Source organism: Notolabrus celidotus, chromosome 3 (assembly GCF_009762535.1).
Source record: "Notolabrus celidotus isolate fNotCel1 chromosome 3, fNotCel1.pri, whole genome shotgun sequence".
NCBI lineage: Eukaryota > Metazoa > Chordata > Actinopteri > Labriformes > Labridae > Notolabrus > Notolabrus celidotus.
The window spans coordinates 11,898,928-11,913,824 of NC_048274.1; the positions used below are offsets into that span (position 1 = coordinate 11,898,928).

The window sequence follows — 14,897 nt, forward strand, 5'->3', positions numbered from 1 at the left end:
ATTGTGTTTCAGTGTTCAGAAAGACTTCATATGTAACTGATTGAAACTTATGGTTCCATTCTTTCTCCAATTCGGATGTATTTTTCATTTTGGCCATTATTTCTGCAGCTTACAATGAAAATTGAATCACCCTCTAACGTTAGAGTGGCAGGATGTGCATTTCCAGTAAATTCACGATGCTGGATGGATGTGAGCGTGATGCCAAGGGTTTATCTGCTGGGGCAGAGTTTCACTGCTCTGCTGGCATTTGAGGACAGGCCAGTGATTAAAGGGACGGGCTATTGATCTGTTTCGCATTAGGATGAAATGAGCTTGTAGGAGTGATGTGCATGGGTTCATTTAATTCGGCACAAAGCCAAGAGCCGGTGCTATGCCCAGACCGCATTTTCCGACTGTAAATATTAAATGAAAGTAGTACAACTGTGGATGATGACCGTGCAATATGGTGCAGAGTTTTCAAAGTGTCACTCAATATTTGGAGTTGTTTTCAGGTCATTCTCTGCAGCATGGTGTACAGTCTTCAATCTTTCCCCGCTTTAGCAGAAAGCTCCCCGGTGGCCCTTTAAGGCGGCGGACACATTGTGTGCTCCCTTTCTCTCCTTGTGTATTAGGTATTGAATAAGTGACCTTTCTGGTTTGTATGAGCTCATGGGAAAAGTGGGTGTTTCCACAGGAAGTTAAAGCCTCTCCCTCCCCCTCCGTTTCTCTCGCTCTCCCTCTCCATGTAGCCCACACTCTCCCTCCCCCTCAGACCTTTCATTCTGTCTTATTTTTTCCACTTTTTCTCACTTCAAGCACTCTTAAGTCCTCAACCAAACAATGCTGCTCACAGATTCCTACATGAACACTGCAAAGCATGAGAAGAAGGCTGATGATGCTGGAGGACTGACAGTGTAGCAATGCACAGAAATTGGTCTTCCCTTCCATCTGGCTAACATTAAATCCTCATGGTGGCTGTGTGATTACAGACAGCTGCTCAGGGTCTAGCCCTAGAGGTTTTGCAGAGGTCAAAGCTGCGTGTGTTAAGGGACAGGAAGTGATCCACAGATGCACTCAATCAAATTTCTTAATGCTTAAATCAGTGGCTTATGCTACAATACTTTGGTATGTAGAGCTTAGATAATCCTAAAGTTGAACCCAAACTGAGATAACTTCTGATATCAGAGACCAGAGATTAATCCTCAAAGGTGGAGAAGGAAGAATATTTCAGGAAGTGTAGCTTACACAAATACATGTGCATGAAGTGGTTTGATTGTTGTCTTTATTTCAACCATTTCAATACGACAAGAGTTCATGAATAACATGTAATGATTCATAAATGGACATTAAACCTCTAGAAAAATGTCAGCTGCAGACTACAACACAAAGGAAATTAATTTCAGTTTAAAACCTTTGTTTATTCTCAAAAGGACAGTGAGGTTTTCCTCATTTCCAATGTCATCGAGATCACAGGCAACAAAAGATGAATTAAAACAGAAACAATTTGAGACATAGTGGTCAGTTTAACCCTCCTGTTGTGTTGCGGGTCAAATTGACCCTTTATAAAGTCCATTTTAGGTAATATGTGCCTTCCAAGCTAGCTAAATGCTGCATAAAAATCTGGGCAGCATGTGGCAGAAGAGGTGTCATGTTAATTTATCAACATCACTTCATAAAAAAATATTAATAATAAAATAAAATAAACAAATTGCTGTTCCAGAGAAACAAACATAACAGGAGGGTTAAAGTCTTAATCTGCAAAGGAGTGAATAGATATCATCTTGAAAGTCTGTTGGAGGGTATTCATGAGTGAAGGGCATCAATGCAGAACGCTGACCTAGCCAGCCATCAGAAGAACGAGTCATGTAAGATCCATAATGGCTCTACAATAAGTCTGCGATGTAAGAGGGAAGCTTTCCTGTAAGGGCTTTAAAAATATACAAATAAACAGTGCATGTATTGAAAGGAGTAGAATTAAGCAAACGCTTGTTCGGGGATAAGGTGAACAGGTGGTTATGTGTATCAAAATCCCTTCAAAGTGTGACCATGGACTGTATAATACATGGACCTAATCCCCTTGACGTCACCCATTGGTTCCTGAAGCAGAGTTTTGAAGCCTATCGTTGGCAGTCGTCATATTGGAAATGCTGACTCATCCTAACTACAGGCAAAAGGGTGGAGTTGAGGCGAGCCTTTAGCGTCCTCGCTAACATTTCCTGTGAGAACTTTTGATCTGAGTATGATACATGCTGAATTTAAAAGTGATGTCTCTTATTAAAACCACAAAAGCAAACCATCATCATGACGATAGACTTCTTTATCGTATTTTTATTGTCTAAAACCACATCCTGGGTAGGTGACAGAAGAAGTGAGTGACGAGGCTGCAAAGCAAGGAGATATTTGAGATTAGGGCGCAAAAGTTACTCACAGGAGCTTTAAAAAGAAATGCTTCAAGTGAAATGAATGCTTTCATATATTTCTGCCATATTTATAATCATAGTACAATATATAAGTAGGTCATGTCATGTCATGATGTTGTTAGAAATGATTATCACAGTCTCACTCTGCTGTCGTCCAGCTGAGGCTGTGACCTGGCAGGCTCCACATTGTTTGGCAAGAAGTCGACTAGACCTTAATCCAAACTAATGCACTTGGCTCCGGCCCACCGGACGAGTTTTACAAACTGCGTGTCTCACCTGTCAGCTGGAGAGCAACTCCCCTCTTTTTTGTGTGTGGTGGTCACTGCTATCCAGGTTCTTGTTTTGATATCTCAACCAGTGCAGCAGTTTTTGTTGCTCCGTCAGCACAGCTCAGTGTGTGAATGAATGACACAGAGCTTCACCGAGAGTAGAGTATTTTCTGGATGTATTGTTTCATATATGAGATTTCAGTCTTCAGACACTTATTTCTCAGCTTGGAAAGCTAGCTGTCAGTTTAAATGGATCAATCAATCAATCAATCAATCAATCAATCAATCAATCAATCAATCAATCAATCAATCAATCAATCAATCAATCAATCAATCAATCAATCAATCAATCAATCAATCAATCAATCATAATTTGTATAGCACCAATTCACAACAAACTATCTCAAGACGGTTTTAAAAACATAGGAGAGCTAGACCGTTCTATGTCAAATTATGAACAGAGACCCAACACCAAGGCAAAGTAAGACTCAGTCTTACCCCTCCTTAATCCACCTTGAGCATTGCACCTCGCAGTATTTAGCTAGTTACAGTGGCGAGGAAAAACTTCCCTTTAACAGGCAGAAACCTCGAGCAGCACCAAACTCATGTTAGACAGTCATCTGCCTTGACCGAGTTTGGTCTGGAAAGAGGGATAGAGGAGAATAAGAGACAGAGGGAGCGGTGATAGTGATGAGACGAGTAGTAGTAGTAGCCGTTGCCGCTGGAGTCCAGCACGTCCGTATAAGCTGGAGTCTGGAATGTCCACATCAGGAGGACCCCTACGGCAGGCAGCTCAGAGGAACCTAAGAAACAAGGGAGCTCAGGGACTCCAGAGAGGTCTATGGTTAGTAACTTTCAATGGGACAGGTATGGTAGGGACAATTGATTGACACAATTGTCTGTAAATTGTGGGTCGGGATGGTCGCCTGTTCAATCTTAGAAAATCAACATTGACAGGTAATGAGAGCCAAGTTTTCCTATTGTTCTGCAGTGACTTTTTACACAAACAAAACTTGCTTGTATCTTTTAAGGTGTTCAACAAAATAACTCCCTTTTTTCTTTTCATGAACAACGCTAACATAAAAAAGAAAAAGCACAAACAACACGAGTACGTTTTGCAAAATGCATGAAACACCCACTCATTGCAGAAGCAGGCAACCACCTTTTTACTCTTGTTAGGCCACAGCGAGTAGTCGACGAATAGTCGAATGTTTGTTGTTTTTCCTTATTGACCCAAGTCTGCATGATGGTGACCGCATGACAATATTACACATAACCCTTTACAATTAAGAGACTCGTAGCTTAAAGTAAAAGGGACAACAGAATATTATAAGCATAAAACTTAGGTTTCTTAAATCTATATTGCAAAAACAACGAGGGGATGAAGGAGAGAAAATTCAAATAAGGCCACCATACGTTAAACATGGAACAACGCGCCGTTACAGAATAAGGAATCAGGAGACATTTAAACAGTGTTCGCACAGCAGAGAGCAGCGCTGCGGAGGGTAGTTTGTCCAACTTAAGGCTAAACATTTGTATAATGTTCAAAATCAAACCTGAACCAGCTAAAGGGTTTTAAAATCTCTTAACAGTACCTTTTAAAACAGTCTTTCATCGCGTCTTTGTCCGCTTGAGTCTTTTCACATTGCACGCGAGGAAAACCATCGTGTGTACGGGCAGAAGTGCGCTCCTTGCTTTGTTAAACTGTAAATCCTGTCTTTGAGAATATCCTCTCTGATGATGTGGAGGTGGATGGGATGCTGTGGATTGTTCTTGAGGCTTCAGACAGCTTTGGGTATCCCTCCTCGTTCTTTTGGCCCCGTACAGTTTTTGTGTGGTCCGGTAATCCTTGATCTCACAGCCCTCTTCATGAAGCTGCTCCTCATCTTCATCACTATTTTTTAGGATCATCTGAAGTTTTATTTTCTGACATTTTGAGCTATCATGAACGTAGAAAGATTTAAAGGCCAGCTGAGGTACGTCTGCTCCACAGGTCCCGCTAAATGGTCCACCTTTAATTACCAGGGGAGATTTAATTACCACTTTAAGGAGATTTAACACTTCAAGAGCTGTTCTCAGAATTACATTAAATAAGTCTATATTTATATAAAAATAGGATATATGAGACACTATTTTTACAGGAAACAGGAAAATAATGTACAATTAGACATTGAGCACCCCCATGGTTTGAATGGAATGATCCACGTTTCATATGCAAATATTCGACTATGAGATTGGCAGTCGACTAAGGCTCATTAGAACGAATCGTCAAATATTCGACTATTTGGGGTCACCCCTAAACACAAGTTTAGTCAAAACGAATCCTTGTACTAAAAATCACAAGATCAGTTTTCTTCCAGCAGTTTCCACTGATGAAACATCTGTTTGCCTGTAATAGCTCATGCAAGGAAAAGTGGATGTAGGCTGTTGTTTATGGATGCAGTGAATGAAGACGTCTGGGAATATTATAAATCTGCAGATGATTCAGACAGAATATTTCCCAGAACAATAAAATCGTACGGTATTTTACCTCCTTTTTGCTTTAATTAAGGAATAACTACGGCTGATGATTCTTAAGTCAGGGTTTGTGAATCCTCTCTTGGCATGGAGCCACGCTGAAGGTAATTAGCTCCTCACTGCGTTGATGACTATTTGTTTTAGCTCAGCATTCTCTCTCATTATGACAATGTAGTAGAGAGACACACTGTTTTCCCTCATCTGTGTAGGTGCTGTGTGTTTTTGTTAATTAATCGTCTGTGGGCTTTTTTTTTTTCTGTAGTTGAAATCTCAGTTGTCTCTGTTTATCTGCCGAGTCAGTGATTTCCAGCTCTGTGTGGTTAATGATGCTATATCTGTTGAAGATGACGCTCTAACCAAACAAGTAGGATAAGCGACAGAGATGGAAAAGGATCTATATTTAGTGTTTATAAAGCTGTTTGTGTGGAGAGGAAGTGGCTGCGTAGTGCAAGCACGATGTTGATTACACGCCTACACATCTCACCCATTCTTGCTTTTTCTTGAGGTGGGAAACCAGCAGCTGTGAGAGACGGGATTCATTGGGTTATGTCTCTACTGAAGCATTTATGAAGGGAAGCAGGAGGTGCTTTAAAATGTGATGCATGTTTGTGTTAATATTCTGAAACACTGGAGCTTATTTTGAACAGGCACTCTGTAAAACATGCACCGATTTGATGCTATCTTTGTGGTTTATTCTGCACAGATTTGTCCAATTCTTGCTGTCTCTGAATGCATCACTGGTGGTTAAGGCTTTGAGTGACACATTTGATAATCATTCAGTTTTCGAGTCATTTTTTAAGCAGAATAAATCAACATTTCTTTGGTTGTAGCTTCTGAAATGTGCTTTTTACTGCTTGCATCCTTATTAAATTATTGCAAATCAAATGCTTTTGGTGGACTGGGACCATGATGATCAATCTCAAAGACATTATCTTGAGGTCTTATTCATACCTACAAAAAAACAAGTCTCGCCCTTGTTTCTTGCCTAACTCCTCTTTGTGAGCTAATTTCACGGTCAGTCCGTCTGCGTTCTTCAAAGCATCCAGATCCAGATCAACCCGGCACAAAAAGCAGTGCTGCGACTTATCCTCCAGCACCCCCAAGTTCACGGTGAAAACAGGCCTCTAATGTTTTCCTGGTGTAAGCATGCATGAGCCGTGTGTCACAGTGTATGTGTGTGGGTGGAGGGCTTGGATGTATGGCTGGAATGCTGAGGGGGGGGTAGACTGAGTGACAGGTTTGGACTTTGATAGGTGGGAGCAGGGTGGGAGAACATACCATGTGTGACATCACTACCGAGCTGACCAGGGGCTGAGTGTGGCCTGACCGAACTCGCGACCAACATCTGAACAGTTCTGCAGCCCAGGTCTGCAGGGTTCCGGGTTCCTATTTCATACTCTTTATTGAGAGAGATCCACCTGTTTGGCTTCTTTGTGCAGTTTGCACCTAATATTGTTTCCCATCCTTCAAAGTGAAGACTCCATGTTTTGACCCTTGTAAACAAACATGACTTTGAGTGCTGCTGAGGAAAAGCTTAAATCCAAGGAAGTCAATAATCGTGTTTTATCAGCTCTCAGATACACACCCATACAGGAGGTCATGTCAGCACTGGCCTAAAAATTGCTGAAGTGGAGCTTGAGTGTGTTTAGTTGTTGTTAACATCATTCCATGCTTCATGCAAAGTGCAGGTTGTTGTATAGAAAGTCATGATTTTAGCTTTGTTGCAGGATACCACGGTAGCTGGTGCTGCTGTATGATAATATTGCAGCAGACCTAATGCACACAGGCCACCGTGCACCATCTGTGTGCGTTAACGTGTGTGTGTTTGTGTGTGTGTTGTCATTTCAATCCGTCTGTCTCATCAGTGTGTACCTGTGATGTACTGTAATGTTGCAGATAACAGTAAGAGCTCTGAAGTCGAAGCGTGTCAGGCAAATATTTTTGGTGTCATGTCGAGTCGAGGCAAGTCAGTTTTATTCATCCAATATGACAAAACACAGTTTGACTGGGGGAGGGAGGGGCAAGCAATCTATGAAGCACATGGTTATTTTATTTTTATTACCACAAACCAATATTTTTTTGTTTTAGTTCTAAAGTTATAAAAAGTAGCAGATTGTCATGATCTAGATTGATAGAGTTGATTTTTGGTGATTTTTTCCACCCAAAAGTATCAAACATCCTTGGCCTTAGTTTCCAGAAGTTGAAGAATTTCCGATTCATATATTTTATGTTGGGGGCTGCACGGTGGTGCAGTGGGTAGCACCGTTGCCTCACAGCGAGAAGGTTCCTGGTTCGAATCCCCGGCCGGGCAGGTACCTCTCTGTGTGGAGTTTGCATGTTCTCCCTGTGCATGCGTGGGCTCTCTCCGGGTACTCCGGCTTCCTCCCACAATCCAAAAACATCCTCACCAGGTTGATTGATCACTCTAAATTGCCCGTAGGTGAGAGTGTTTGCGTGAATGGTTGTCTGTCTCTCTGTGTTTGCCCTGTGATAAGTTGGTGACCTATCCAGGTCGTACCCTGCCTTCCGCCCGAAGCCAGCTGGGATAGGCTCCAGCCCCCCATGACCCCTGAGGGGATAAGCGGATGGATGGATATTTTACGTTATGTTTTGGTGCATTGGTCCAACAAAGGGGTCAGCTGAACGACTCTGGGTTTTGAGGAACTGTGATAGGTTGTTTATTTTGCCACTTTTCTGCCATTTTAAAGGCGAAATAAACATTCAAATACTTTTAGAAATAAAACGATGAAGTCAGATTCATTGCTTTTAAAATATTTGCAGGCAGAGAAACTGTCAATAGTAAAAATATGACCTTGATCTTTTCCTGATACCTATTGTTTTTTTTTATTATCATTATTTTTTAAGTTATATTTTTGGGCATTTTTTGCCTTATTGATAGGACAGCTGAAGAGAGACAGGAAACGGGGGGAGCAAAGAGGGAGGAAAGAGCAAAGGTGGGATTCGAACCAGCAACCTCTGCAACGAGCACTATAGACCTTGCATATGGGGCGTGCTTAGACTGCTAGGCCACTGTCACCCCCTTATACCTATTTCAATGGACATACACAAGAACAGTATTATATGTATTCCAAACAAAAGCAGCACAGCAAAACCCTTTTTCATATTTGAGTTTAAAAAGGAGAACAGTTTGATTAAAAAAAAGCGTGTTTAATGTTTCTTTTAAGGATAGTTTTACAGATTTTACTCAGCGGTGTTAAAGGTTCTTGGATTTGACCCAGAGTTGTAGATGGTCTAGTATCCCCTGCGGGTGCTTCCATTCTTAAAACCCTCAGGCAGCTCTCCTCGGCTCACACAGCCTGAGTCATCGTGTTAGAGCAGCCTGTTATATGTGATGAAGTCACCGACTAATGTAAGGATTTATTGGCTGTATTACTGGACATGACTCAGGAAGGCTTATGTCACTCGGTTATTGGTAGTCCTCCTGAGTCATGCCACTTTCTCTGCTTACCCGCTGCTCTGGCTCAGCCCAGCCCCAGTTAGCTCTAGCTCTGGCTCTGGCGCTGCTGGCACTGCAGAACAGCCTCATCTATCATGGGAAATGGCTCTGAGAGAATCAGCTCAGCCAGAACACAGCTCAGCAGCTAGCCACACCACCCATGCATTTGCAGGGAGGAGGAGAAGAAGGAGGAGGAGGAGGAGTAGCCAGAGGAGTGCCATGCTCAATGCGGCTGCCAGGGGTTGACAGAATAGGAATAAGAGGTTGACGGGAAGCTGAGGTCACGTGCTGATGGAGCTACAAGAGCAGGGATGGAGGGAGGGACCAGTAACACAAGAAGCTTTTTTTCCTTCTCTTTCTGTCTCTGTCTGGGCGTCTGGAGGCACACTGGCAGAGCAGTTGCACAGCAGTGAAGCACGTTCGAGGATACACAGTAATACTGATGAATTATTGAGCAGTGGTGAGTGGATGTGACACAGGCCGGCATACTTGGATGCTGCAGAGCGACAGGAGGAGTGGAGGGGAGAGATTACCTGCAGCAGTAAAGAGCTGCAGGTGAGAAGAAGCCATTTGTATGCAGAGGATACAAGAGACACTTTTAAATGTTCACACACTGAGAGCCTGACCACATTAAAGACTTTTTAAGACCATGAACAAAAATTATATTTGAGAGCCAACAAAATCATACAGCAGAAGAGTGAAAATAATTTTGATGCAATATGATACGATGCAACGCAGTGCAACATGATTTGATGCGGCACGATATGATGCAAAATGAAACGATACACTACAATACTATATGATACGATTCAATGTGATATGATGCAATACAACAAGATCTGACATGATACATTACAATACAATACAAGTCTATATGATAGGTACAATGTGATGTGATGTGATACTATATGATGCGATACGAACTGATGCAACATGATACGATATGAAACAATACGTTACGATACCTTATGATGCGTTGTGATAGGATGCAATATGATGCGATGCAATGCGAAATGATTCGATGCTTTACAATTCGATGCGAAACGATTCGGTAAGATGTAATGCAATGTGATGCCAAATGATACAATATGATACAATACATCACAATTCATCAGGATATAACAAGATACGATACGATGCAACACGATGCAATACCATGGGATATGTTATGATTCATTGCTCCCTTGAGGACATTTTACTTGGCTCCAGTTTGTACACATTTAGCTGTCAACACATCAGTATTAAAAGATAAAAACAATAAAAAACAAACAACAAATATTTTACATATAAATAGAGGAGCACCTACCAGTGAAAACCCACAAATGCAACATGTATAGTGAAAAATACAAGAGCAGGACAAGTACAAATATGAAGATACAGTTAAACCAATAAATTAATCAAAAGATGTCAAAAGTAAAACTCAGAAATGTTTCAAAGAGAGGATAAAATGAGGGCAAAGGAGGAAAATCAACATAATAAACGTCCATTAGACAATATGCAAGACTGCTCTGATATCCCTGCTGGACGCTTATGCCACAGTGATTTAGATTATTTTATATACTGCCTCTTTAATTCTAAATTCAGTGTGCATTCCGATAAAGGCAGCATCAAGAGTCAGATAAGATGTTAAAACCAGTACACCTACTGTAAGCTTCTTTAGTGTCCCTTGCAGGCAAATAAACAGCCTGTGTCATTATGCAAAACAACACACAGTTTAAGACACAAACAACACGCCTATAACAGTAAAAGTTTAATTTGGCCTGTTGTTGGAGTGACAGGAAATCTTGTCTAGATTTTGTGTTCTTGTGATCACTCCATGTTTTAGGGTGTTGGTTTGACAGCCCCCGAGCACTCCCTTCAGCTGTCACCACTTAACTAGTCCCCGAGGAGAGCCAGAACTACAAAACATGGGAAAAATGTAAAAAATGCATGACTCCAATCCTACTCCACCTCCTCCTCCTCCTCCTCCTCCTCCTCCTCTCTACCCCCCTGGCCCCACCCGTCCAGTTTTGGGTTACTAGGAGACCAGAAATTGTCCCCAGAATGAGGGAATCAAAGCCTTGGGAAGAAGTGAGCAGTGTGTGTGTATGTGTGTGTGTGTGTGTGTTGCAGCTGAGGAAACGTCTTGTAAATGTGTTATTAGCATGAAAGCCAGCCTGCTGTCTGGGGTTAAGCAGTAGCTGTGTGGTGTAAGGGAATATTTACTTCACACTTTTTGTGCAAGTGTCTGCAGACAGTGTGTTTACCTCCTGTCTGCAGAAGGGCAGTAAAGGTAGAGGTCATTCAGAATGTCTGGGCTGTTTTCACCAAAACACAGGGGCAGAGTGGCTGTTTGGTCCGGTATTCACCAAAGCCAGCTGGTTTTACTTTCTGCTGCCCTCACCCAAACTCATACTGCTTTCAGGCATGGTTTCAGTTTATGTCAGTGTAAAGTACGGAACATGCAGAGGAATCATAAAGCAAAAATAAAATTAAGTGCTTCAGAGTGTTCTGTAGATAGACTCTACTCTCCCCAGCATGCAATGCACAAAGGAAATGTAAGAACGGACAAAAATACTGAATAATGTATGTTTGTGAAAAATGCAAGAAACAGCCCAGAAACCTATACATAAACATTTTATCCGCCTGTATACTCACTGCACTAGACTGTATACTGAATACTCTACTCCAAATTTTTTCAACTTGTGCCAAGATCAACTCTTTAATGCTCCCAGTCAGGTCCTTAAATCATTTAAGACAGAAGCTCTTGTTTTATTGAAAGTTTCAGCGTAAAAGGCAGATTGAGAAGATTGAATACAGAACCATCAAACAGTTGATTTAGCTTGTTTTTACAGCTTTTAATGACATCAATGATTCATGTCTTGATGATCTCTCAAATCTTCTACGCTGCATTTCTTTTAAATCTTCTTAATGTGGCCAGCTCATTTAGTAAATGTAAAGGAAATTTAAAGAGCGGTCCTTTTGAATCTTGCTTTAGCTATGTAATACAGTTTTTAGTTGGGTCCAGGTCGAATCTTTGTATTTTTTAATGTTTTATTATTATTATTATTATTATTATTATTATTATTATTATTATTATTATTATTATTATTATTATTATTATTATTATTATTATCATTATTATTATTACTTTATTTTATTTATTTATTTTGTCAAATCATTATCATTTTCATTATTATTATTATTATTATTATTATTATGTTTTATTATTATAGTTGTTGTTGTTGATGTTGTTATTGTTATTATTTTTCAAATTATTATCATTTTTTTATTTTGTATTACTATTAACGTTGTTATTATTATAGTTATTATTATTCTTGTTGTTGTTATTATTATTTTTTTAAATCATAATTGTCATTATGGTTATTATATATATTTTTATTATTGTTGTTTTTGTTGTTGTTGGTATTAATGATAATATTATTATTATTATTATTGTTATTATTATTTAATTTTATTTAATGCAAATAATTAGAGTTTTTTTTTTACTGTTTTAATATTTCAATCTTTCAGGATTTTTTTCTATTATTTCCAATTTTTTAATTTTATTTTTCATCCATTTGTTCTTAAAGCTGCATAATTGTATAACAGGTGCTTTATTGAAAACTTGAAATGAAAGTAAAGATGTTAAATGCACCTTTTTTGCTACTTTGGACAACATCCCCCTTCTTTTTAAAAATGAAAAAGTGTCATTTTTAAGAGATTTAAACTTCTTACTTAACAGGTCAGACGAAGAGCATTTAAATGTCGTATTTATTGGACATAGTTTTTGATTCAGCCTAATATAACGTATCATCCCCAATGATATTAAAGTTCCCCTCTTTTCCTTCTTCTCTCTCCTGCAGTCATACTTCGTCACTGACTATGACCCCACGATTGAGGACTCCTATACTAAGCAGTGTGTGATCGACGAAAGGGCAGCCCGGCTCGACAGTAAGTGCACTTTGCTGAACAAACACCCCCAGAGTACACACACACTCAAAGACAAACACACACATGTTGCCTATTGGTATGTTTCTAATGCACTCGAGGAATTCATCACAAAGTAGCTGCAAGTTATTCTGTGCGTGTGTGTGTGTGTGTGTGTGTGTGTGTCACTATGTGTGTGTCTGTGCTCTCTAGTCCTCGACACGGCTGGACAGGAAGAGTTTGGAGCCATGCGAGAACAATACATGAGGACAGGGGAGGGCTTCCTGCTCGTCTTCTCCGTCACTGACAGAGGAAGGTGAGTGACACTTTCTCGTTCACTACTTTCTCCCCGTCTCTCTTCGCTTCTTCTCTCTCTCTTTTTCTGTTTGCACATCTCTGTTTACCGTTCACAATTACTCCCGCTCTCTGGCTCCTCCCTCTGCCTCTCCTTGTACTAAAAGCATAAATCTTACCCCCGTACTCTCACTTGTTACCGCTTGTACTTCCGGACCCTGCTGCTGTGTTTCTTGTTGTCATATTTCTTTTGTTCTCAACACTTCCCTCCCTCATCCTGTTCTCTTGAATTCACTCATTCGTGCACCTTAGCTTCTATTTAAAGTCATACAGAAAGTTTCCACTTGATGTGATGTTGCAATCATAGGTTTCAGTATTCCGCTCTATTTTAACATCCCAGGTGGTAGAATAAGAACATTTTCCTTATCAGAATTATATTTCTAAGGATTGAAACAGTATGATTCAGATTTTTAATTGTAATAATTGTCTATTTGAGTAAAAGTTAAACACAAACAGTATGAAAAAAGGTGTCTGAGTCTATCATTAAAACTGGACTATAAGGTGTTTTGAATGTCCGCATCAGGGCTGAAGTCACCTCACTTACGTTACACTTATATTCTCTTACTCAGTCCGTCACACCCCGTCTCCCTGCCTTTGTGTCCCTGCCCAACAGTTGAGCTAGCTGCCCCCTCCCAATGTTTATGTTGTAAACAGTCTTTCCTTCCTCCATTTATATCAGTCAAGTCTTTCCAAATTTACTATGTGCACACCAAACCGTCTGTGGGCCCGTGGCTGGAATGCCGTCCTGGGTTTGTGGTCACAGTCTGCCTCTCTTTTTTCTCCCCAGATTGACATTTTTATTCACTCTTTGGTTGAAAAAGTGCACATGGCATTTATATTATAGTGGGATAACAGTCAGGTCAGTGCACAGAGCGGAGCCTCCAACAAACACATTTTTATGTTTTTATAATAGTGTGGCTGACTTCTTCCCCTTTCAGTCTGATCCACAGTGGTGATGACCCTAACCTCAGGGTGATGAGTGTGTTTGTGTGGGTGAGGGGGGGATAACATACTAAATCATTATACAACCAGTTTGTGTTGAAAACACCATAAAACACCACAAAACACAGGGTTTTTTTGTGTCTTACAGCTTTGAAGAAATCTATAAATTCCAAAGACAAATTCTCCGGGTGAAGGACAGAGATGAGTTCCCGATGATCCTTGTAGGAAACAAAGCAGATCTGGAACTACAGAGACAAGTAAGTCCATCAGAGATCTGAACCCACTGAGTGTCAAAACCTGCACCCTGTTTGATCATCTGATGAGATAATATCAGCCAGTCTGGAGGAGTCACATTTGCATATTTAAAAAATGGCAGCAGGCGTCTGTAGCTGTAGCTGCAGCTCGCTGCTGAGATACGACAGGATGTGAGCGAAAGAATAAAAGAGACGGTGTAGAGACGGTGTTGTCAGGAGGGGAGGATGGATGGAGAGAAAAGGGAGTGTGATGAAATGATGAATCTTGGCTGTTGGTATGCAGAAGCTTATCGCCTCCTGCATTGAATCCACATCGCCCCCTTGTGGTGAACAGGAGAATGACAGGTACATGTAGCTAGTAACTGTGAATGTCACATGAATGTTGGTTAATTATTTATTCAGTTTATGAGACGTGCAGATGCCCGAGACACTCTATAATTTCTAATGCAGTACATGACCTACTTAGCCTGATTGGATCTTTGTAACAGACAGAACATGCTTTAAATGTAGGAAATCATCCCTTTTAGTTTTTTGTTTTATTCCCGCCTGTACATCTTCACCAATATCAACACGGCCAAACAATCTGTAGACTCATTTCTTCAAATGTTGGACAGTAATTTACATTTTAATAAATGTATGCTAATTTAGTTGTTTCATTCAGGAATGGAGGGAAGCCTCGGATCTAATTACATTTTGCATTATTCAAATCTGAATTATGTGCACAGCTGTTTAAGAAAGAGGGTGGAGGGAGAGTCCAGCTGTGCTTCTTATGCATACTCTTTAATTTACTGTGTAG

General features: G+C 40.4%; 1 protein-coding gene across 1 annotated transcript in view; it reads left to right on the top strand.

The window, feature by feature from the left end:
• rras2 (RAS related 2) overlaps positions 1 to 14,897 on the top strand; it is a 40,254-nt gene that overhangs the window by 20,551 nt on the left and 4,806 nt on the right. The window contains exons 2-4 of the mRNA XM_034680891.1: positions 12,488 to 12,575; positions 12,765 to 12,867; positions 13,996 to 14,104. Of these exons, the coding sequence (XP_034536782.1) occupies positions 12,488 to 12,575; positions 12,765 to 12,867; positions 13,996 to 14,104 (300 nt within the window). The remainder of the gene's footprint in view (positions 1 to 12,487; positions 12,576 to 12,764; positions 12,868 to 13,995; positions 14,105 to 14,897) is intronic.